The sequence below is a fragment of the Rhinolophus sinicus genome, chromosome 6 (assembly GCF_057876585.1).
Source record: "Rhinolophus sinicus isolate RSI-liver-muscle chromosome 6, RSI-T2T, whole genome shotgun sequence".
Lineage (NCBI taxonomy): Eukaryota > Metazoa > Chordata > Mammalia > Chiroptera > Rhinolophidae > Rhinolophus > Rhinolophus sinicus.
The window spans coordinates 61,230,354-61,254,276 of NC_142506.1; the positions used below are offsets into that span (position 1 = coordinate 61,230,354).

At 40.3% G+C, this 23,923-nt stretch overlaps 1 protein-coding gene across 13 annotated transcripts in view; it reads left to right on the plus strand.

Annotated features, from left to right (window-relative positions):
* Positions 1 to 23,923, plus strand: part of ESRRG (estrogen related receptor gamma) — a 549,788-nt gene that overhangs the window by 379,897 nt on the left and 145,968 nt on the right. For all 13 annotated transcript variants that reach the window (XM_019743279.3, XM_088799145.1, XM_088799143.1 and 10 more), the window contains one exon: positions 5,301 to 5,716. In XM_019743279.3, coding sequence (XP_019598838.1) covers positions 5,301 to 5,716 — 416 coding nt within the window. The remainder of the gene's footprint in view (positions 1 to 5,300; positions 5,717 to 23,923) is intronic.

Genomic DNA, 23,923 nt, shown 5'->3' on the forward strand with positions numbered 1-23,923 from the left:
TGCCACTTTATAAGAGTGCAATTAGTTGAAGCAGGAAAAGAAAAAAAGCTGACTGTAAAGTGGGGTGCTTGAAGTTGTAACTCAGGCCACAGGGGGAGCTGTTAGGGACATGGTCTCTGAAGTTGGGCCTCCATTACTCTTGGAGGTTTTCTTCCAAAAGCATTAAAACAAAACAAAACCAAAAAAGAACTTATAGGCTAATAAGAAGCTTTTTATTATTATTTTTAAAACAAAATTACTTAAATATTTAATCTGGTGATTTCAGAAGGGAGCAACCCTCATAGATTCATTCCTATTCTGAATAGGTAAGCGATTTGGTGGTAGGACTTGGTATGCTTCTTGTCCAGCCCTGGAATTCTGTGGTTCAGTGAGACAGCTAAGGACTCTGTCCTCTGATTTCCTCCTCTCTCTTTCCCTCTCTCTGTCTTTTCTCCTCTCTCTCTCTTCCTCTCTCCCCTTTCCTTCTTTCTTTCTTACCGTATTTGTAAACTTGCGTACAATTTTTGAATATAAATTGATAAAGTGTTTGGAATTTATAATGAATGACACTGGGTTCCTTTTTGGTCTGTTAAGGGTGACAAGGAAGAAAATGTAATAGTGACGTGTTTAGTTGTCATTCATTTAGCCTATTAAAGTGTCACTGATACAGGTGTAATAAAAGTTTCGAAAACTCTTGCATGCATGTAACAATCAGAAAAGGCCAAGGACACACGTCTTTTAGACACCTTTTTTTTTAAGTAGGGAAATAAAGAAGCAAATAAATTTGAGTTTGTTATGAAATTCAAAGGATGAAATACAGATGTATTTATTTTGATGAAAGGGTTAATAACATATAAGCTGATGGGACATTATTGTTATACCAGCATTTAACAATTAATATCTTGGCTATGTGTAAGTCCCTTCTGGGAAATGTAGACCATCCAGGACAACTACACGTGAGTGTGGCAATTCACAGCAATTAACTGAAGATCACACGTTTACCTAGATCTAGCTAGAATCACCGAAAACAATTCAGCTTGATAATTATAATATAAATGGAATATTAACTTACAGATTATCTTGTTTTCCCCTCCAGCAGCAACTCTGAATGTGATTCTTTTCTTTTACTCTCAATTTCTCTTTGTACAGGCACACATATACACACAGTTAACTTTCAAAAATTGCATTTTTATATAGTCCAGCAACCAAGAAGTTTTATTTGCTTGACGATTGGTATCTAACACCAAAGATAATTTTTTTTTCCCTTCCTGGCCCTCAGGCAAGGTGAAGCAACAAGTTTCTGTGATGAAGTGTGATAATCAGAATTATTAGAGACATACCTCAAACTGTGTTGAAAGTGCTTTTTAAAGCACTGAAATTTCCCTGGTCCCAAGAAGGCTGTTAAACCCCTCAAATTTAGTTTCTTCTCATCCCGAGAAGGCTGTTAAACCCCTCAAATTTAGTTTCTTATACAAAAACTAAATGTTTATTCTTGACATAGTTATCCATGCCAATCCCCAGTTCATTTGCAGGGTGTTCACTCAGAGAAGGTTTTTGGAAAATACTGTCTTATTCCCTTGTGCTACTCTCATCATTTCTCTTAAAATAAGAGAATAAAAGCAACCGCACTAAGGCTTTAAAATAAATATTTCCCACCATTTCCAGCGCCTTATTTGTATTCATAATTCTTAACTAAATTCAAATTTGTATTAATCCAATGTGACCTAAAATTTCTGCATTAATAGCACAATGTGGAATTGGGCTTATTCTCTTTGGTTACAGATAAAGCCATCATCTTGAAAATGGCTCTTTCTGACAAAAAAGGTGTTCTTTAGAAATAAAGTCTTATTCACTACATTCCTCTTAGAGTTAATGTGAATTTTAGTGCCTCTAATTTTAGATTGAAGTGAAGTCTAGAATAAAACCCACCAGCTGACAATTGAATTTATAGATAGTTGTGAATATTTCAGGCTTGAATAATAGAGCTGTAGCATTTCAGAGACAGAGACGGAGAGAATTAAGACCCGCTGTAGTTTTTGCGTATAATGGAAACGGTGTCTGGGAGTGTTCAGTGTAACGAGATGCGTCGTCATTAGGACACAGCTGTGTTCTTTCAGTAGTTCTGTGTAGGCGATGCTCCAGCACTGGAGAGGGTGACTCCACAGGGCCAACCTACAGCTGGTGTGTTGGCCTCTCTGGTCCCTTTCCACTCGTGGCTGAGCTGTGGATGAAACACACCTCTGTGTGAGCTACCTGTCCGCTTGCTTGCTTCACCATTTATATATCTATATATCTCTATATATCTCTATATATCTCTATATATCTCTATGTATCTATATATATACACCTTTAAAATCTGTCTGTTGACTTCAAAACATTTCTTCACTGGACTTGGGTGTCAGACCTGTGTTCGAATCCCTTCGCTTCTACTTCTAGCTGTATGTCTTTCAGGAAATTGTGTGTGATGGCTGGGGCTGTTTCCTAAAATGCAATACCTCGCTCGCAAGGTTATCTTGGGGATTAAATCTGGTAATGCTTTGTAACGTGCCTAGGTTACTGCCTGGCACCCAGTAAGCACTTGATAAATAGCAACTCAACTATTACTATTTCCACTGGGCAAAATGTATTCATTTAGGAGATTGTGCGTGTCTGAAAAGAAATGCGTGCCGCCTAGAGCCCAAGTCCAATTTGTTCCGTTTCACTTACAGCTGATGTGGCCAGACCTTGTGTAGGAGGAGATGGTGCTGGTCCAAAGACTTCCCCGGCAACTTGAACTTCCCGAATTTCCTTGTTTCCATCCAGGTTTTTGCAAAGTTTTATGGACAGAGATTTTAGAAGAGACAGCTGGCTGGAGACTCCCATTTTCCAGGCACTTTAGCAACACGCATTCGACACATAAATATTTGGTGACTTAGCAAATAACTGTTCTATAAATGGGAGGGTCATTTCTGGCCCTACTCCTTAATCAAGAGTTCTGCAAATTTTAGAAGCTCATGAGGAAAACAACATGAGAGAGACAAAACAGGGGGTCGGCGGATGGGGGGGGGGAGGGGGAATTGTTCATAGACGATACAAGAAAAGAGAGAAAGAAAAAAGAGCCTGGAGAAAATGTGGTCTGTTTTGTCATCAAGCAGCTCACAATGACTCTCTGGAAAAAGAAAAAAGAAATGGTGCTTCTCGACAGAGGCGAAACAGTTAATTGTCATAGCCGTGAGAAATTCAGTGCCAGAGAGAGGAAAGGGGAACAACCATGTTTTAGTACCCTAATAACTTCTAACTCTAGTCTGAGATCATAATGTATGTGCGAGCGGTCCAGTAATTATAAGGTAATAAGTGAAGTGGTGGGGTAAGTGATCTAAATTAAAAGGGATTTGCAAGGCTGTTGTAAGTCAGCGCCACCCGCTTTCTTTCCGACGTTGAGTTGGGGAAAAGTGCTTCGCCCTGAGTGCAAGCAGGGAGACAGGGAGAGTGATCTATTAATTACAACCCTCATTAACAGTGACGGGTACAAGGCACAGATGCAGAAGGGAGAGGACACTGTCGTTCAGGCTGGCGAGGGGCCGATTTTTCCTTTCGCTGGTTCTTGAGGAAAGGACAACACGAGTGGGCGGGCGAAGAGCGAGGAGATCTTGGGGGTTGGGGGGTGGGGGGCTATCTCTTTCCAGTTTCCTTTCCTCATGTCCTGATACTGCGTCACTTCAGATAGAACACAGTGTCCAATGGGAAATTTATTGGTTAAGAGGCAAATTCTTGCTTCTGATGCTTTGCTCTTGGGACTGACTGCCTGTTTGGAACAGTTGCGTAAACATCCCCGGATAGGAAATCCCATGTTTTTCTTCATTTTAGAGAAAGATAACAGTGACAGGGGGAGGGGGAGGAGGAGCTGGAGGAGAACATGACATTTGTGCAATGATAAAATGTCACCTGATTCAGAGTGAAAGAGATAATTGTGTCCATTTGGTTATGTTGTGACTACTCCCCAAATTCTGGTGAGTGACCATTCCCCTGTGGAATTCCCATAAATCACCGTTCCATTGGGAAGCAATTTTCTAACTCCCTTTCTCAACTGTCACCTCTTCTTTCCATAGTGGGCTCTGAGAAGGTTCTCAGAGACTACGCGGAAAGGGGTTTTGCGCTATGGCCAAGCGGAAAGAAAATAGGACCAATTATGTCTTTTCATCTTATTACCTTTTCAGAAGTGTAATCCCTTCTGGGCCCAAGAAGGAAAGACAGGCAGTAGGTTTCTTCTAGATAAGAGAGCTTGTCACAATAGATGTTCATATTTTCTTTTAGGAGGTATCGTGTTGAAAGACCAAAAGATGGGGAGAAAAGGGGAACATCACAAATCTCTTTTTTTTTTTTCTGTACAAAATTTGATACCTTTTTACTTTGCTGAATATACAGTATCAGATTTATGGGCTCACAGGTATACTTGAGGCTCAGATGTCTTTTAGTGACTCATCTCTTCAACAGTGAGAAATACACACACACACACACACGGATACACAGAGACACAAACATATGAACATATGTTTGTATTTATTTAAGTGATCAATGTTGGTGATTATTTCACTAAGTTTTGTGGGCTCTGGGGAGTAATTCTTAAATATTGGCTAGAATTTTATACTTGACGTCTTCTTGTATTGCTCAATGTCTATGAAACAGAGCCATTTAAATAAAGAATATGTCCTCATATATTCCCTGTGTGTCTGAGCTCAATAAAAGACACTGTTAGGCGTATGGAAGCTTTCCAACAAACAGTAAATATAGAGCCGAGGAATCATCTGTGTAGTCTTGAAAATAAAAGTTTGACTCTGCTCGTAATACAACAATTGCGGCATCCGAAAGAGGGAGGGAAAAGTAGAGTGAGGATAACTACAATTTTAGAAATGATAATGGACTTTGCAAATCACTCTTCCTTCATGGATAAATTTAGAATCTGGAGAGTTGATTTAGATATTGATAGTGGTTCTCCAAGAGAAAGGTAGAATGAAAGGAATTGGACCCGTTAGAGCTTTTGTTCATGGCCTGTCTGGGCGCTTTTATGTAATCCTGTCATGCCCCTATGGTGATTACCTTCTTGTAGAACAAGAGATATTGACTACAGAATGAATGATGTGTCATCCCCAGCTCTTAGGTCAACCTCTCAGAGAGCAATGTCTTTAACATATGAATTCTTCTATTTTTTTCTCTTTTCATCCTTTCCTTTCACTTTCTCTATTTTTCCCCACCTTCTCTTTGTTTCTACCTCTTTTGTTTCTACCTCTATATTTGACCCTCTCTTCTCTTTCTACCTCTGTTTGTGTCTCCCTGAATCACAGGCTTCTCTGCAGAATGTCAAACAAAGATCGACACATTGATTCCAGCTGTTCGTCCTTCATCAAGACGGAACCCTCCAGCCCGGCCTCCCTGACGGACAGCGTCAACCACCACAGCCCAGGTGGCTCTTCAGACGCCAGTGGGAGCTACAGTTCAACCATGAATGGCCATCAGAACGGACTTGACTCGCCACCTCTCTACCCTTCTGCTCCTATCCTAGGAGGCAGTGGGCCTGTCAGGAAACTGTATGATGACTGCTCTAGCACCATTGTTGAAGACCCCCAGACCAAGTGTGAATACATGCTCAACTCGATGCCCAAGAGACTGTGTTTAGTGTGTGGTGACATCGCTTCTGGGTACCACTATGGGGTAGCCTCATGTGAAGCCTGCAAGGCATTCTTCAAGAGGACGATTCAAGGTTAGTGTTGGACCTGGGAATAAATACCCTACCCTCTTCCAACCTCACGTGATGGTTTGTGTGTGTTCCTAGTTCTTCTATTCCTAGTTGTTAGTCAAGTTTTATAATCTTAATTCTATTTTCATTGGAAAATAGAAATAGATTAAAATTGATATTGGGGGCTTTATAGAATACCCCACGGCCAAATATGCCCCTTGTCAGTTCTACGTTCACTGTTGAGCTCTAAGGATGGAAGCGTGATACGCTTCGGGTGGAGTTGAAAAGAGCAAGGCTGTTATTAGAGCAATGTGGGGTTGTATAGCAACTGAACAAATGAAAACTGGATAAAGAGTGCTTTTACATCTTCTGTTCTTCTTACAGATGCATGGAAATAATAAGTACTTTGTTTAGACCATTGGGTTTCCACAATTGAAAGTGCATCAAACCACCTAGAGATCTGGTCAAAATGCAAATCATTGGGCCCCGTCCCCAGAGTTTCTAATTCATCAGACCCAGGGTTGGGGCCTGAGAATTTATATTTTTAACAAAATTTCAAGTTATTCCGATGCTGCTGGTCCAGGAACCAGACATCAAGAACCACTGCCTTAGTCAACTTTAATTATCTACTACGGTACCTTCCTTCTTTCTCTATGGTTGGATATGCTTTCCCCATCTTTTTTATCTTTTATTTTTAATTTATGAATTTGTACAAAAAAAGTCTTCCAAATTTTACCAAATTATAAAATACACCTCCACCATATCTAAGACATACCCAAACTTTTATAGGTCTCCCGATTTGTAAGTACCAATGTTATTTCCAACATTAAATACATAGAAAATTATGTCTGAGAGTTCTATGTACCCCTTTAAACTAGCAATCCACAAATACAGAACTCAGCTCCTTTTAAAAGCTATCCTATACGTATGTGCTTACGGAAAATTATGTTTCACTTTTTTAGATCTTTTGTGATAAATTTTTGGAGAAAATAGGGGATGCATAGAATCATTGTTTATTGAGAATTCTCAGCGCATCAGTGATTCCATTCTGCTCCGTGGTTTACAAAATGTGTATTCTTGAATGGAGCTCAACCTTGTCAGTTCTCTGGAATCACCTGGAGACTTTTAAATCAGACTGATACCAAATCATCCTCACGCCCCATAATTCCACATGAATCGGCCTTGGGTGAGGCCAGGGCAGGGGGGTGATTGAAAGCTTCTTGATCGATGCCCAGTGTGAAGACAGGGTGAAGAATCACAGCATTGTCCTGTGGTGTGACCTATAACAGAGCTTCTCAAAGTGTGGTCCCTGGACCAGCAGTTATCAGCATCGCCTGGGTGGGGCGTAACTGAAATAGTTTAATAACTTTGTGATGCTCTGGTTTTGAAAGTACAAAAGAGATTCTGTTTGTTTAACTCAATTCCTTCTAAATAGTTTAACAAAAAGTGAACTCCTTTCTGTGCACAGAGAGTGATCTCCTACGCTTTTCTTTTAAGAGCATCTAGGAGGGCATGTCTTCTGTCAGTTGTACTGAAGGGCCTGGGGACTGTTGTTAGTGGAATAGGTTGCACCATCTCCCGCTGGCTTTTCTGTTGTCTATTACATAGCTTTCTTGATTTGTGGTTGATGACTACACAGAGCGTTTCCTTAAAAGGACACAGCTTTTCAAGAGGTCCTAACTCTTATAGAGTAGATATTTAAGCCGCACCTTTTCATCATGTTAACTGAAGAACACAAGCCAAGTTAGTGTGCAGTACATATGAATTACTTAATTTTTAAAATAGCTGTCTCTTCATATTTTATTAGCATTTCCATACCAAAATCCTTCATCGACTGGATCTTTATTTTCTTTATTCGCCCCTATAAATTCAAGGCTTTAATACCTACCTCATAGAATGCTTAAGAATAAAATGAAATGTAAAATCACAAGTAAAGTAAGTAAAACCAGTGGTGGTTTATGGGAAAAGCTTCCCTTCACTTCGGGTTACTGGAAAAATCTTTTCAGCCTCTTTACAAAATTGCAAAACTGGAGAATGAAACACACTTCCAGTGTTTGGGTTCTGACCACATTATCCAACAGTATTAGAATGCTTACGCTACAGAGCCTCTACAATTCAAACTGTTAGTCGTTTGATTTTGTTAACTCAGTTTATCCAGCTCTGGATCTACCCACACAAAGATAAGCACATATTTTGGGGTATGTTAACGAATACTGTGTATACTGACCTAAGAAGGAGGTTCTCAATATGCCCATTTCCTCAGCAAACATTCCCAGAGGACTTTCTGTGAGGCAGGGAGCATGGTGGATGGAGTTCCAGCTTACCTACACTTTATTACAGCTTTGTTCCTAAAGGTTGGGAGATTGGGGCGAATTCTGGGTGCAAATGCCTCCTGCCTTGAAGGAATACCAGATTTTTTTGGATGGGTGTGGGGGATTAAACTTCTCCGTCTTCACTATGTTTTCCAAAGATTAAACAACTATGTGGAAAGATTTCCTGTTAGTTGTCTTAAAAAAAAAAAAAAATCATCTAGCTTAGATATTAATAGCTACACAAGAGTTATTTACTGAGCAATAACGGGAACAGAACAATTGGAATTCTACGCCTGATTATTCCTTAGGAAGCTGAAATGCCACCAAAAGTGTAACACAGGGTGGTTCTTGGCATTGATGGATAGTGCTCAATTCTACTCCATATTGGACAGAGCGACTTGCAAGGATTTTGAGCAGGAGACAGAGATGTCACTGTTCAGATTAGCACTCTGGACTGGCCCACCTGGCTGTGCTTGTAGCTGGCAGCTGGGCGGCACTCAGTAAGGCTATCCTGCTAACTCCATCAGCCGGCGTCCCACCGTGGTGCTTACTTAGCCCCAAAAAGGCAGTGAGGCAAATAAAGGGATTAAATTGTGAAAGTATAATGTAATAATTAGGGTGGTAATTGTAAAGGAGAGAGGAACAGCCCCTCCTTCCTGGGGCCAAAGAGTGGTAGCAATTGAACTCAAAAGATGTTGAAAGTCGCCAAATCTATTGTATCATCATGGATTTTCTTATTCTAAGGCTGAAAGGACCAGGAATCCATTCTCGTGTCTTGAGGCAGCATTGCAGCCAAACTGTCTTTGACAGATAAGAGCCTGTCCCTTCCCTCCTTTAAAGCTCTCCGGAAAATGAGACGGGATTACGCAACTCCCCTTAAGAGAAAGTCTTTCTACTGTGTCACAGCCCTTATGACCAGGACATTATATAAGTGTGGTTTCTGTTCCCATGGACTTGGCGAAGGGACATGTGCACCCCAAGGCATAGTCATGGAAAAATAGTGCCTCTTCAGAATCTTTATTTTTTGTTAAAATAACTTATTTTTAAGACTGGTTATACAATATGTCGTATGTCTAAGTTTTAAAAGTTGGGAAAAATACTTCTTACATTTAGAACCAAAAGAACATACATCCAGAGCACATTTTGAGAAAAGTAATGAGAATTATTCTTTTCAAAGCTGAGTGTGGTATTCCGGTTGTGAAAGGCAATTAATCATAGATTTCAGTGAAAGTCAACCAGAAAGGCGTATTTTACTTATTGACTGTTTCCTGGGTATCATTGGAAAACTATTGAATTAGGTCAGCAGTTAGGTAAAAGTCAAGGTTGTTTTTGTTTGCTTGCTTGTTTGTTTGTCTTTTTCTTAAACAGAAACTTTTCAGAGGACGTAAGTGCTGTACCTTGTCGTCCCACAGGGTTACAATGGCAGCGATGGTTACATTGTCATTTTCTAGGCTGAATAATTTATTCCGATTTTTTTTTTTCTAATTCTAGTTTTGGCCTCAATTCATAAATGAGTGGGACATTTGTTGTTGTTGTTGTTGAGCTTCTTAAGAGTTTTCCCTGGATCCTTGTTAAGGAGGCAAGACAAGGAAAATATCTTTATACCCAAAAAAGTCAATGCATGTTTTATTATTTCATACACAAAACACTAGCTCCCCTGAAGTTTTTATTTCTATATAGGACTATGAAAAATAGGATATATACGAATATATATATGTGTGTGTGTGTGTATATATATATATATATATATATATATATATATATATACACACACATACAGAGAGTGCAAAAAATGCATACACATTTTAAGAAAGGAGAAAACTGTATTAAAATTACACTGATGGTAACCACTCTGAGCACCTCTTGTAATTGCAGAAGTCAAACGTGACTTGTATTTATCTTTTGTTATCGGTATATATTGAGTATTACAATTTTAGTACAGTTTTTTTTTCCTTTCTTAAAATGTGTACACATTTTTTGGGCACCCTGTGTGTGTGTGTGTGTGTGTGTGTGTGTGTGTGTGTGTGTGTATGTGTCGTGTTAATACAGCTTTTGAACTGCTCATTCTGGTGCTACAGATAATACATTCTTTTTTCCCCTGCTTTTAAAGGAAGGAAATTATATATTAATTTCTTTTTTAAGATACTCATTATATCATGGGTTTGGATTCAGTTAAAACCAGGTCCCCAAGTCTCAGCTCTTTACCAGCTGAGGGAACTTAGCTTCTCTGTGCCTCCATTTCCCAGGTGGCAAGGATTAAAATGAGAGCTGTCCAAGTAGCTGGCCCATAGTAGGTGCTTAATAAATAAGCAACCTTGCTTGATATTGGCAACACAAATGCAATACTCAAGCACTAGGTAGCTCAAATATTCTAGCACAAAGAAGTGTCCTGGAGGCTACTCTCAAGGGACATGTAACCTTTCTCAGTTCGCAGCTGTCCACCCTTTTGCTATGATAATAAACCCTCTTTCCCTGTAGTCACTTCTCACCCTTTTAGACTAGGAGCCATTTAGGTGGGCCAACTGGAAATTCGATTGCTTTTATTTAGTTTTATGGTGATCAGTGAACTTTTTATCCTGTGACCACGGATGGCAAACTGGTAAATTGGAAAGGGAGCCAGAATCTTGGAACTTGTCTCTCATGAGACTCCAAGTTAAGCTTCACATGTGGGATTTAGGAAATGAAGCGTATGCCTTTGCATCTTAAGATGCGGGAATGACCATCATGAGAACTAAGTCCACTCCAGACGTTTACGGGCCCTGGGACAGGAGTACAGTGTATATGTAAGCATTCAAGTTTGTAAATCTAAAACAATCTACTAAGTAAAATATGCTCTCTTCTCTTACTTGACACCTCGACCTTCCTAATGGCCTGGAAGGCCAGCTTTGCATTTTTAATTCTTAGACTCCTATGGTGTTTCCCAGAAAATAAGACCTCGCCGGATCATCAGCTCTAATGTGTCTTTTGGAGCAAAAATTAATATAAGACCCGGTTTTATTTTACTATAATATAAGACTGGGTCATATAATATAATATAATATAATATAATATAATATAATATAATATAATATAATATAATATAATACCGGGTCTTATATTAATTTTTGCTACAAAAGGTGCATTAGAGCTGATTGTCTGGCTAGGTCTGATTTTCAGGGAAGCACATTAGGAGTTTTGTTTCTGAGCGGGGCAGAAGGCTAGTCAACCCTCGGCCTGCGGTGCTGTGCATTTCTCTTCCTTTCTCTCTGCCTCCCACGAGGTCTCACACATAGTGTGGACACTCCTGCCCACATGTCCAGGCCCATTGGCCCCTTCCAAACAGCTCCTCCTTGACCATGCATTGGTTCCCAATGTGCCCACCAGTCCAGGCCTCCTTCCAGAGAGTGGACCTAGGCAAGCGTCCCGGAATGGGGCATGTGGTGACTTAGCCAGGAAATTCCAGGATCCCAGGTACTCCGGATTGGGTGGTACCAGGGGTTGGCTCCAGCTGAGCTTGTCCCTTGGCTTGTTCAAGGGTTCCTTGTACCACAGGTGCCTTCTAAAGCCCAGGGCCTCAGGTAGGGGCTCTTCTTGCCAGAGTCTAAAGGTGACACTGATAAGAGGCTGATTATCACCTTAAACAGGGGGCATTTAAGATTAGGCATCTGCCTGCAAGGTCCATGGTAAAGGCTACAGGTGTGGGTCTCTTGCTGCTGGCTGATTTACTACCCTGGAATGCGGAGGGACTCTTTCTGAACAGACGGTGTAGTCTTAGAGATTTCCTGGATGGTGCATTTCCTTTGCCATCACGTGCTAGTTTGGTCTTAGAATAGAGTATTTGCAGCACTGGAGGAACTAAGACATTGCAAATTGAGCGCCTGTACATCATGTGACCCTTCCAAAGAGAAATTATAAAATTCTTTCTATTTAACTTCGTGTTTAGAGAAAATAATTACCCTGGTTGCTAAATGAGAGCTTTAATACTCTAATATGTTCTAAAGTTAAAATCAGAAAACACAAGGATGTTATTCTGGATTATCTTTACATGTGTTTTTTTTTTGTTTGTTTTGTTTTTGTAGACTTATTTTTTTTTTACTGAAATCTTCTGTACTCAGAAAATAAAATCCATTTCCCATGGCTCCCTGAGCCAGTGGCCTCAGAAGTAGTACACAGATGGAAAGGTGCCCTCAGGTGATGACTGGGGGTGGAGCTGGCATGAGGGCTCGTACCCTCTCTGGCTCCACTGTGGTCACTAAAGTCCCTTATCCTCTCTCACCTGGGCCATGCAAACATCCCTGCTCCAGCTTCAGTTACTCTCTGATGGAAAGAAAGCCTATGCTTCGCCATTTCACCAACAATTTTGTTGGTGACTCATTCTCTCTTCTCAGCTTGCACGCTGGCCGACAACTTGTCAATTGTAAGCCCTCTTCCAGACGTCCACATCAGTTCTTCCCCCAGCAAGGACCTGGCAGAAGGAAGCTGGCATTTTTCACATGCTCCTGTCTGAAGGGCTTTGTGGATGGGTTCCAGTGACTTCTTCTAAAAATGCCATTTACTTGCCTGTCTGTTGTGGAGGTGGATTTTTTACATTTGTCTTGGAATTTCTTAGGCAGTAGGGCGTGGCTGACACCTGGATTTTCTTTTGAGGACCTGCCACCCTACTCACCCCTCCTATTTTCAGATGCCTGTTTTGAGGAAGGGGCTGGAGGCTGTTCTTTGATTACAAGGTAAACTTCCAAGCTGAGTTATCAGTGCCTCTTTCAACATTCTAATAGCTTTCCTTCTTTCCTTCTGGTTCTCTCTTAACCCAGAACCAAGCCCTGATAAGTAAGGTTGTTCCATTCAGAGAACGCACCCATAAATTGTTAAGCTAGCCGCCATTGGTGGAGTACCATATCAAATGCTTGAATACGAAGAGTAGGAATGACACCTGTGCTTTGTATTTTTCAAAACGCATGTGTCAAAAAAACTATATGACAAGACCTTCCCTCCAGTCAACTCAAAATCGGTGGTGGCTAAAATCAGTTAGAGTAGATTAAAATGTTCCCCTCAGAGGAAGGAAAGAAAACAAAAAGTGAGTGCGGGGACGTGTGTTGTCCGAAGTTCCCTTTTGATGGGATGGTGCGTGACTTCTTTTGGTAGTTTCAGGAGGTGTCTCGATGTGATTTGTTGAATCCTGAGGTCTGGGAACATTGGTCCTTGTTAAAATTCAGGTTTTGGAAGCTGTGGGGAATGGCAGGGTGGGGTTCCGTGTCATGGGTCAGAATTTCTTTTTCTTTACTGTTCAAGCCCAGGGCAATGATTCATTTTTCTGATAAACTTAGGTAATATCTTAGAAGTAATAAAGTATACACACTGCCCTAATTCACTTTCTTTTGAAGTTGCTGATAATAGCCTTCAGCCATGTGAAAGTCTTGTCTTTAGAGTTCACTTCTACAATTTAAAAAGGTTTACACGAAAGCAAAATGAGATAAAGGATTCCGGTCAAGTATGCTAGTTTATACTGAAAGTCAATATAAGTTTATATTTAAAAGAAGTGCTGTTTCAGCATTTATTTGTGTTTTTTTTTTTTTCCACAATTTCTTTTCTTTATTGTGATAAAATCAAAAACACATAGCATACAATTTTTCATCTTCATCCTTTTTACGTATGCAGTTCATGAGCGTTGCACATTGTGATGGAATATCTTGAGAACTTTTTCATCTTGCACAGCTGAAACTATACCAATGAAACACCAATTCCCCATTTCCTCCTCTCCCGGCAGCCCCCACTTTACTTTCTATTTCTTTGAGTTTAACTACTTTAGACACCTCCTATGAGTGAAATCATGTAGTATTTATTTGTCTTTCTGTGACTGCCTTAGCATCACGTCCTCAGTTTATGAAGGTTGCAGTGTGTGGCCAGGTTTCCTTTTTTCAGGCTGAATAGTGTTTTATTGTATGTTTATAGCACATTATCCACTTGTCTCTCAGTGGACGTTAGGTGGGTGACCCCTCTTGGCTGTTGGGAATAAGGCTGCAATAATCATGGGTGTACAGAGTATATCGCTTCCCGATTCCGTTTTCAATTTTTTGGCTACATACCCAGAAGTGGAATCGGCTGGGTCATAGGTAGTTCTAGTTTTAATTTTTTGAGGCACCTCCATACTGTTTGCTATAGTGGCTGCACCGTTTTACATTTCTACCAACAGGGCACGAGGGTTCCAGTTTCTCTGTATCCTTTCTAGCACGTCTTATTTTCTTCCTCTCGTTCCTCTTCACCCCCTCCTCCTCTTCCTCTGCCTTCCCCTCCTTCTCCTTCTCTGAGTTCAATACAATGCCTTTGTACCATATCAGTAATGGATGGAGAATTTCTTAACTTGTAATAATAATGAATATATTCATTTTTAGACTGTGCCACACATTTTTCTAAGTGCTTTACGTTAATTATCTCCTTTAATTCTTCTATGGCCCCAATAAAGTAGATACTACTTTTATGATATTATTTATTGATGTGAAACTTGAGGCACGGAGAACTAGTTACCCGACGCTGAGTCTCAGACAGTCTGAACCTAGCGTCTGTGCTCTTTACCCCCTCCTCATCCTGCCTTGTATATTTTAAAAGCAACAATGAGTAATGTTAGAATGACTTTTTCTTGAGAGATTTCAGTCCATGGGAAACATTTTTTATTAAGTTGTTAAAATAAAGTAATCATGGGGAATTAAGAATATGCCCAAAGTTATGATTAGATGACAGTAAAGATTTTTCAAGAGGAGGCAGTCAAAAGTAAGTCTTCAAAATATTTGATTTTTTTTATAAACCATATTCAGAAATCCCCCTAAATATGAAGTTTGAGAGAGCAACTCTTCAGCACCACTGTATGAGTTTTCTGTCTCCGTTCCCTGGATTTTATCTGCTAAAACTCATCTAGCCCCTGGATTTTCAGTTATTAGTTTAGATTGATCTGAAAGTTGTACTTCCACACCGACCCCCAATCACACTTCCTGGACTCTTTAAGTTTTGAATCTAGGAGGAAAAAGGCTCATTTCTCCTCCTGTTTTGATGTTAGGGTGATGGGCCACTTGCTTAAACTTTGTGACTACAAAAAAGGGCAGCTCAGAATTGATGTTATTTTTTCCTTTTGATGAATACTAGCCAGAAGAAGAAAAAGAAGAAAAGTGATATTGGAATGGGTCTGTACTTATTTTAAAGGAAAATGTTATATTCTTAGGATTAAACCTTGTTTTATCTTTGTTTTAAAAAGTTTAATGAAACAACCGTATTTTTATGTGCTTTCAGAATACTCTCTCTGTGCCCCAGAATCTTTAAACTATATTTTGTAGAGAGGACAGTTTTCAAATTTTGTAGATATTTGCAATCTAAAGTGCCTCCACTCACTCGTCCATTTGTTCTTCTCGGATTTTATCAATTTACTAAGACTTTTTGTCTTTTTCTTTTTTTAAATATCTGTACCTAACTTGTACCTTTACAGAGCTGTGAGCAGGAAAGGAAATAATGGATAATAGTTTGTATTTTTGAACATTGCTCCCTTTCGTCCGTGTGTTTTGGACCAGAGATCAGTAGTAAATCAAGGCTGAGGGGCCACATTGATTTTGCTAAAGAACGTTTTATTGGAGCAGAGCCCCACCCTTGCTTGTCTGTGGTGGCCTTTGCGCTTCGGCAGAGAGCCGAGTATGACCTGAAAAGCTGAAATGTTTACTCTGTGGGCCTTTGGGCTTGTCAACCTCTGCTGTTATGTGGAGATTGAGACTTATACAAGTATTCATTGGAGGAGGCAGCGCTACCCTACCTCTGCTGGACTATCGTCAAATTGGCAGCCGCCCCAATGCCCCCTCCCCACCTGCATTTGCCCCTGCTAAGTTTTCCTCTTCCTCCCTGACGCGACGCCAGGTGTTTTTCTGCCTCCCTATGATACCAGACAACTTAGGTGCACAGGTTATATTTCAAGAGGAAACTTCCAGCGGAAGTACTACCTGTCAGGAGCTTTCATTATTCTCATCTAGGCTTTCTTTTGCTCTAAATCCAGCTGGTGGCCCTGTCCGAGTTCCCCAATCCTTGGAGTAATTAGTAATTACTCTTTTTTCAATGTTTGTTTGCTTATGCTTCTCTCAATGCGTCTGTTGACTTAACAGGCCTACTATACTTAGGAGTTTTTGGCTTACAAGCATCCGGCCAGAAGAAATTCTCTGCCCGGCATTTCCACATCTATGCTGAGAACCAGCATCTGGGCACTTCTCAAGTCCCTCTTAGCTCTTCTCCTGTGTCCCTAATCCCTTCCCTGAGTATTCCCTGAAATTATTTTTGATAATCAGTATTACCGCGACAGGTCTTGGCACCTTAAATACACGCTCTCATTTGATTTTTACAGCAACCTCCTAAGGGATCGACATGACCCAAGTGTACATAACTTCAAATTTAAAATCGTCCCCTGACTCATACGGAAAATGGTAGAACCTGGATTTGAACCCACTTTGGCTCCAGCATCTTAGTTTGTCATCCTGGTTATACTGCTTCCAACAGTTTAAATGCAGATCAATTACCATCACTTGTATAAGCAGGATTTCCCCAAATCCTCACCTACTTTGGAAGAAGCAGAGAGATACTTGTTGAATACATGAACTTGACCATGAAGTTAGAATCTAATATTCATCTCTCTTTTCTGGCAAAGTTCTGGGCACCTTGATGGCATTTAAGAACCGAAGCACTTAGGGACAGGATTAGGAAAGGATGTGTGTGTTTTTTGTTTGTTTGTTTTTTTTACTTGTTTAAGGTACAGGGACAATCTGAAGATTGGGGTGAAGTCAAATTCCTATTTGAGTCATTTGCTTCTATCAACGTACGGTAAGATCCAAATGCCTCCAACGCTTGTCACTTGGACTTATTGTACCATTGAGTAACTGCCACTGCAAAACACACACATTGAAAGTTTTTCTATCCAATGATAGTGGCTGCAGGGAACGTATTTCGCATTTCTTTCTTTCAGCAAGCGTATTTTGTTAATAAACCGTTTTTTTTAAAGTCGTGTTTTAAAGAGACAGCAGGCTTATGTCAGTTTTCTCAAAATTTGTACGCAGAAAGAGAACCTTTAAAAGTTGATGGATGTTCAGCGCAGCAAATTTGGGGGTTATGGTTAGCTCTCATGGCAGGGGTCCTCTCTGAGTTTTGTTTTTTGAAGATGGCTGTCACATGATCCCCGCACTGTTAAGAGCTTGAAAACAAAGATAAAGTGGTTTCACACATCACACAGGGCATGCATCCCACACTGGGAGAACAGTTGCCTTTTCGGAGAAGACATCACCATGTCAAAGCTAAACACACTTCATTTCTGCATAACATTGATGAAAGAGACGTGTCTTTTACATCTACATTTTCACCAAGGAGTGTATTTTTATTCTACACGTTCTCTTTGAAATGCATTTCAGAACACACCCGCCTGAGTATGGATTAGTGTTGTTGTTTTTTTGTTTGTTTTTTCCCCTCCCTGTCATGAACGATAGATTATTCTGGAATCTTTAAAACGTATTGTTTACAATGACACCGGTTGCTTTGGTGACAAGGTCTGTTTGGTTTCTGTGGAATTAAACTGGACACACACCCTAGTGGGACAGAGATAAGTTGAGGGATTTCTTTTGGAGGTGTGGAGAGATTCCATTCCTTGGAAAGCAACCCAATCCTCCCCCACAGCTGCCCTTGCACCGGAAGTCTGACAACAGCAAAAGACAATGCCAAGAACCACCCTTGTTCCACCGTGGCTGGATGTCAACACCCCTTTTCCAGCCTGCACCAAGAACAACAGCTACACAAAGCACCCTCTCGGAAGAAAGGAATTTCACTTTTCATTTCTATCCCAAACGACACGCAGTTCATTACTTTTGAAAGGTTAGAGTCAGGCAGGATGGCATGATAGTTCAGAGTACAGGCAGTGGGTCCAGAGGGCCTGGGTTCCAATAATTTGGCTCTGACGCTTGTTAACTCTGGAACGCTATGTTATGTTACCTCTTTTCTCTGTGCCTTCATTCTCTCATCTGTAGAATGGGTGTTGGTGTCTGTAAAGCACATAGAAGAGTTCCTGACACTCTTAGTGTTTATTATAGGCATTGATAGGTACGTTTTCATGGGTGCATTAAATATAATAGTTAAGTTGTAGTCTTTTCCCTGCAATTCACTAGCCCATATGCTTGTAAAGATGGCCAAGTGGTCCTAGGTGAGTCAGTACATATTCACCTGTCTGTGGTCCACATACAATGAGGGGGCTGAACCAACCGGAACGTAGGATCTCTTCAAAGTGTAATATCCTATAAATCTGTGTAGCTTTATGCCAAATGCTATATTTTTGGGTTGTTATCAGTTTTATTCTGTGTAATTGACTATGCTTAGTGTTTTTACTGAATAATTTGGGGCTAAGCATTAAAACGAGGGAATGACGAAAAAGAACACTAAAAATCAAGGGGACAGATGAGTACTTCCAGTGTGTCACTGACTAGACAAGACATTCTGTTGGACACAGGGGACTCCCAGGGGAGACAGTCACTGCTCTCAGGGAATATACAGTTGTGACAGGAGGCAAACTATTTGAGAGACACATTGGATAAAGCATGTTAAATGATAAGAGCAGGGTTCACGTGAAGATCAGCGTGAGATGAACTAGTCACACGTATAAGGACCCGTAACTCAGCCTTGGGCACCCTGGGAAAGCATCATTGAAGGGATGATAAAAGAAGCACTTGCGGCCAGAAGGAAAGGCCTTGCTGCTTTCTAGGAAGGTGGAGTAAGTCAGTGTGGAAGTCAGATCAGGGAGGGGGCCTGGGATAGGGGTAGAAATTGACCTGAAACTGTGGCAAGAGATAAGACTGAGGTGAGATTTTGAAGAGCTTTGCAAATGCTTTGCTCTCAATTATAATCCGATTGCTCTCAGCGATAGGCAGTTTATGAGCTCTAAGGGAATGACAGGGAACGTGCATGAGAAGATGTGGTTTGATGTCTCAGAAAGTCACTTCTTAGACAGTTTGGTGCTTTTAAAAATGGCTTCACTTATTCTACTTCTTCCTCTCCTCCTAGTATCTGTACAATATAGCTGCAGTTGTTGGCAAGACAGAATCCTCTGTCAGCTTCTTGGGGTGAATGGCATCTTCATTTTCACACCCTTGCATACATCTGAGGAAAGTTGTTTTTATACGATTCCCAAACTCCAGATTTAGGTCTTAGAGTCAAAGTGTTTAATAATCGATGGGATCTTAGAATATTTCTCCCCTTTATTCTCAGGAGGGAGAACACACCTGTGTATTATTTTAATACCCACATTTCATGTAATGCTTATAGTGTATAAAGCATGTATGATTCCTCTTTTGTAACTTAGCTGACTGAGAGTAATAAAGGTGAAGGAAATAATAAATGGCAGAGCTGGAATTTGAACGTAGCTCTAGCATTTCTTTCCTCCCTCTTCTCTCCTCTTCTCTCCTCACTCATTCATCCTCAGATGGTTTCCTGAACCACATGCAAGACACTGTGCTAAGAAAGGACAGATGGCGGGCACAGAATAAATGTTTCCACCTTTGTGGTTTTTTTTTTAGGTGCTCTTGCACCGTGCCTGGTGTTTAGTTAATAGTTGTGGAATTAAAGCCATAAAGGAATAACCATGTTTACAAATTTGGGGGAAACTGAAGATATGCTTCGTTTAAACTGGGGGAAAAAAAGCTAAATAATTTCATGTCATTGTACAGCATTGTTTGCCTGCTGGAACATTTTTTTTATTCACTGCAAAGGGGAAATTTAACAGCATAGATGTGAGGTCGGACAATTAAGTTCACAAATTCATCCTAGAAAAAGTGCTACATATCTCATTGCTGAATATCACTATGGTCACCTTCGAAGTACTCCCCTTGGGAAGCTATGCACCGACACCAGTGCCTAGTCCACCCTTCAAAGCAATTTTGGAACTGTTTTTCTGGAATGGCCATCAGAGCTGTCATCGTATTACCCTTGATGTCCTGAATGTCATCTTCCTTTCAATATTTCCTTTATCTTCAGGTAAAGGAAGAAGTCATTGGGGCCCAGATCAGGTGAGTAGGGAGGGTGTTCCAATACAGTTATTTGTTTACGGGCTAAAAACTCCCTCACAGACAGTGCAGAGTGAGCTGGTGCATTGTCATGATGCAAGAGCCATGAATTGTTGGCGAAAAGTTCAGGTCGTTTTCATCTAATTGTTTCATGCAGCTTTTTCAGCACTTCCACATAGTAAACTTGGTTAGCTGTTTGTCCAGTTGGTACAAATTCCTAATGAATAATCTCTCTGATATCAAGAAAAGGTTAGCAGCATCGTTGCAACAAGTTCGCGAACTTAATTGTCAGACCTCGTATATCATAGGGAGACTGTCGATGATGTTTCCCATTGTAGGCGCAGTGGCCCTCCCCACATGGTTCACTGGAGGATGGAACCAGAGTTTATGGTCTTGGTCTCCAGTCATTAGACATCGTTCAGGGTTTACAAGCCTGCCTGCTTGTGGGTTTCTTTCTGGTCTTTTGTTCCCATAAAGGCAAAGCATCATCTAGTCCCATTTGAGAGCCAACCTTGAGCATCACTGTGGAAATGCCCCAATTTCTGCCAACATGCTATTATGTCTCTTATTTACTACATTTGTGATTACAAGAATTGAATCATGTAGAACCTTAAAGGACCAAGTATCAAAAGATCTTTTCTGTACCCCCCTGTCTCCCACCTCATTTTTTAGGGGGGAGAGGGGCATGTGAGACTCTGGCATGACCCTGCTTATGCAGTTGCTCTGATAAGAGGTGCGTGCAACTGTTAACATGATGGGCTGCTCCTCTCCTCTGCCTCCACAGGCCACAACCTACACATCATGGGTGGCTTGGGGTCCCTTTACCAGTCTGGTACTATCATTCTTTATAATATTTTTGGGCATCCTCTTAGAGCTGGAGGCAGAGTCTTGAAATATCTCTAGTGATCTGTAGATGTTTGAAATTTTTAGGTAGATTTAAAATTGAATAATGGACAAACATCGTTTGGCATGGCGTCTTGTGATAAGGGGGCAGCCAAATGCTCTGGGTGAAGATGAATGAAATCTAATATGACTCTTACCCCTCACCCCCCCTTGTAGTTTGTAAAGTGACTTCAGTGGAAGTTCTAAAAAAAGTTTCATGAAGTGTTTGAAACAATCCTTTGGGAACCAGTATAGCATCTCAGAGTAACTTATTTTGAAATCTAACTTTGGGTGCATTCTTTGATAAAAAGTAGCACTCAACTTAAGTGCTCATTGGTGGAATTATGACTTTTTTTGTTATAGAGATGTAATCAATTATTATTCCATACTATATACTCCCAACTATAGATAGTAAGATAGTATTGTTTGTTTGTTTGTTTTAATTTCAGGTAGGGTGAGCAGAGAGTAGCTAGAAACAAAGAAGCATTAAAAACAAGAAAGAAAAGAAAAGAAAGGGAAGTTATCGCTCTATGGAAAAAAACCTTTACTGCTTACTTTCGAGGGTTTTGTTTCTTTCTTTCGTTTTTGGGCATTTAAAACAAAAATACTACAGGTTATTGCCTGCCTATTTTTAATGCTCTGTAATTGTGTGCCGAGGCAAATCCCATTATTTTTAAATCACTTAATGTTGGAAAACAATTGGATAAACCCCACTTGGAGTGCCCTGTGGGTCGTCTCAAGCCATTTGGTTCTGTTAATAAAATTAAAACAATTGGGGGAAATATGCAGATGCTTTCAAATGGGCTTTATAATTGTGATGTCTGTGAGTATGAAAGAGAGGGCACCTCTCAGGAACTACATAAAGCCAAATGCATCATTACTGTGTGTGAGTGATGTGAGTTGGGAGTAAAGATTTGACATATATTTTTATTTTGAGATGCCATGCTAATTTACATCATTCAGCCCTTTCACTGCCAAACTGTAAAAGTCCATTAAGTGACTGAAAGGCATATACAAATTATCCACTGGCACTCCAGACTGGAGTTTCACGTACACCCTGTTATTCTATCTGCCAGCTAGCTGCAAGATTCTATTAAGCAGTAAGTGAGAAAATTATATTGCCTGCAAACTAATTGTGCAAAAGGCTCTGAAATAAGGAAGCAGAGCCCAGGACTTTGTAAAAAGCCGCCAGGAGATATTAGAAATTGCTTTCTCCTTCTTGTCAGCTTGGTTAAAAAACCCAGCGCTTCTGTGTTGATTTGGGTCCCTATGCCGCAGAGCTCGCTCCCCCAGCTATTGACAAAACTGGGAAAATTCCCGTCCTGTCATCAGTTGCTGCCCAATTCAGTCCCTGGTGCCATCTAACAAATGTGTCCCAGAAAATAGCAAGCTGTAATCCAAGAAAGCCCTGTGTCTGAAATGAGAATCCTAGGCTTTGAACAATAACTTCTGTGTCGTCCTCAATGACGGTCCAGTGTTAACATTCCAGGTACTCACAGTTGCTATTGGAAATATTTTCGTCTAGTTTCCACTTTCATGAATCGAAGAAAACAAGTGCCCCATAGAGATCATAAGGTCTGCTGGGAGTAACGTCGTTGAGCCATTACCAAAATAGATGTGACATTGTTACCCAGGTGCTTGGGGCACCACATTTTTCGGATAAAATGCTTTCTTTATGGAATAGCAAAAGCACCAGGGAAGGTATTTCAAGGACAGAATCTCTCCAGACTCTAATGTGGATCAAAGACTGTACAGCCACAACAATGAACTAAGTGACTCAATGGGAGGGCTTGGAAATGAGACGGTTTTCCTGCAGCAAATAAGTTCTTTCAAATGATGTTGATTAGGTTTTCAAGATACACACCAGTGTTACTTAGTGAAATCAAGGTTGTCATCCATATAGGCCAAGACAAGTTTATTGAATCAAGACATTTGGCCGAAGGATACCTGATTTCATCATGAATGATTTCTCTGTACTTAAGCTGAAAATGTATCATTTATGAAAATACTCAGGACCACTAAGTGATCCATCCATTCACAGTGAAATTCTTATGAAAATGTTAATTTTCCTGCAGCTTTGGGAAGATGCTTGTACCCCAATGTGGTGATTTACTCATTTTTTTTGCAGCACAGTTCAAGCATTTGTCCCGTGTGAAGAATTCGCTCACTTTCCTGAGCATAGTCTCTGCATTTGTGGAAATGCATGTGTGTGAATGTGCTAGCTCTGAATCCAGAGCCTTCGCACCAAACACTAAGTTGCACTCTTATTTGTTTATGTGTCTTGTCTCTTCTGTAAGATGGTGGAATCCTCAAGTGCAGGAACCATCCCTCTTATCCCAACCCAGCACATGATACAGATTTCCAGACTCATTGATGAGCATTGAGGATTCACGATGAATAAGACAGAGTTCCTCTTTCAAGAATTCATTCTAAGGCACTATTACAAATTTTCCTGCCTTTACATTTCTCTTTGTCATTGAAGAATGATGGCATGTAACAGCTAGGCAGGAAACTAGAATAGTTCTCTGTATGCAATCAAAAGTCGCATGTGGCTATTTGACAATTCTGGTTTTTGAAGAAAGTTAGAAATCTTTATAGAGTCATTCATAGATTTAGCTGCTATTCCTGAATCACTCCTAGATATAGTCTCCAATGTGGCTATAATTCTGGGAGCACCTATTTTGGAAATAACAGGTATAATTAGATAAAAATTAACTCATTTGGTGCCATCTATCTGTCTGTGTTTTCATTTTTCCTTTTATTTTTATCCTATTCATATCAAGGTGCATTTTTATTTCCTGTAAAGCCTCTTACCATTTTTTGTTTGTTTGTTTGTTTTTTTGTTCACATTTTATTCCCCAGAAGCCCTTGTGTTTTTTGGATTTCCTCTTGCTAATCTCTCCCTGTTTTGCTATGCATCTCATTTTTGTTAAAGCTACTTTTCAAGGTTTTGAAAAATTCACTAGATTTTCTTCTACTTTTTCTGATTTGTGGAATGGTTT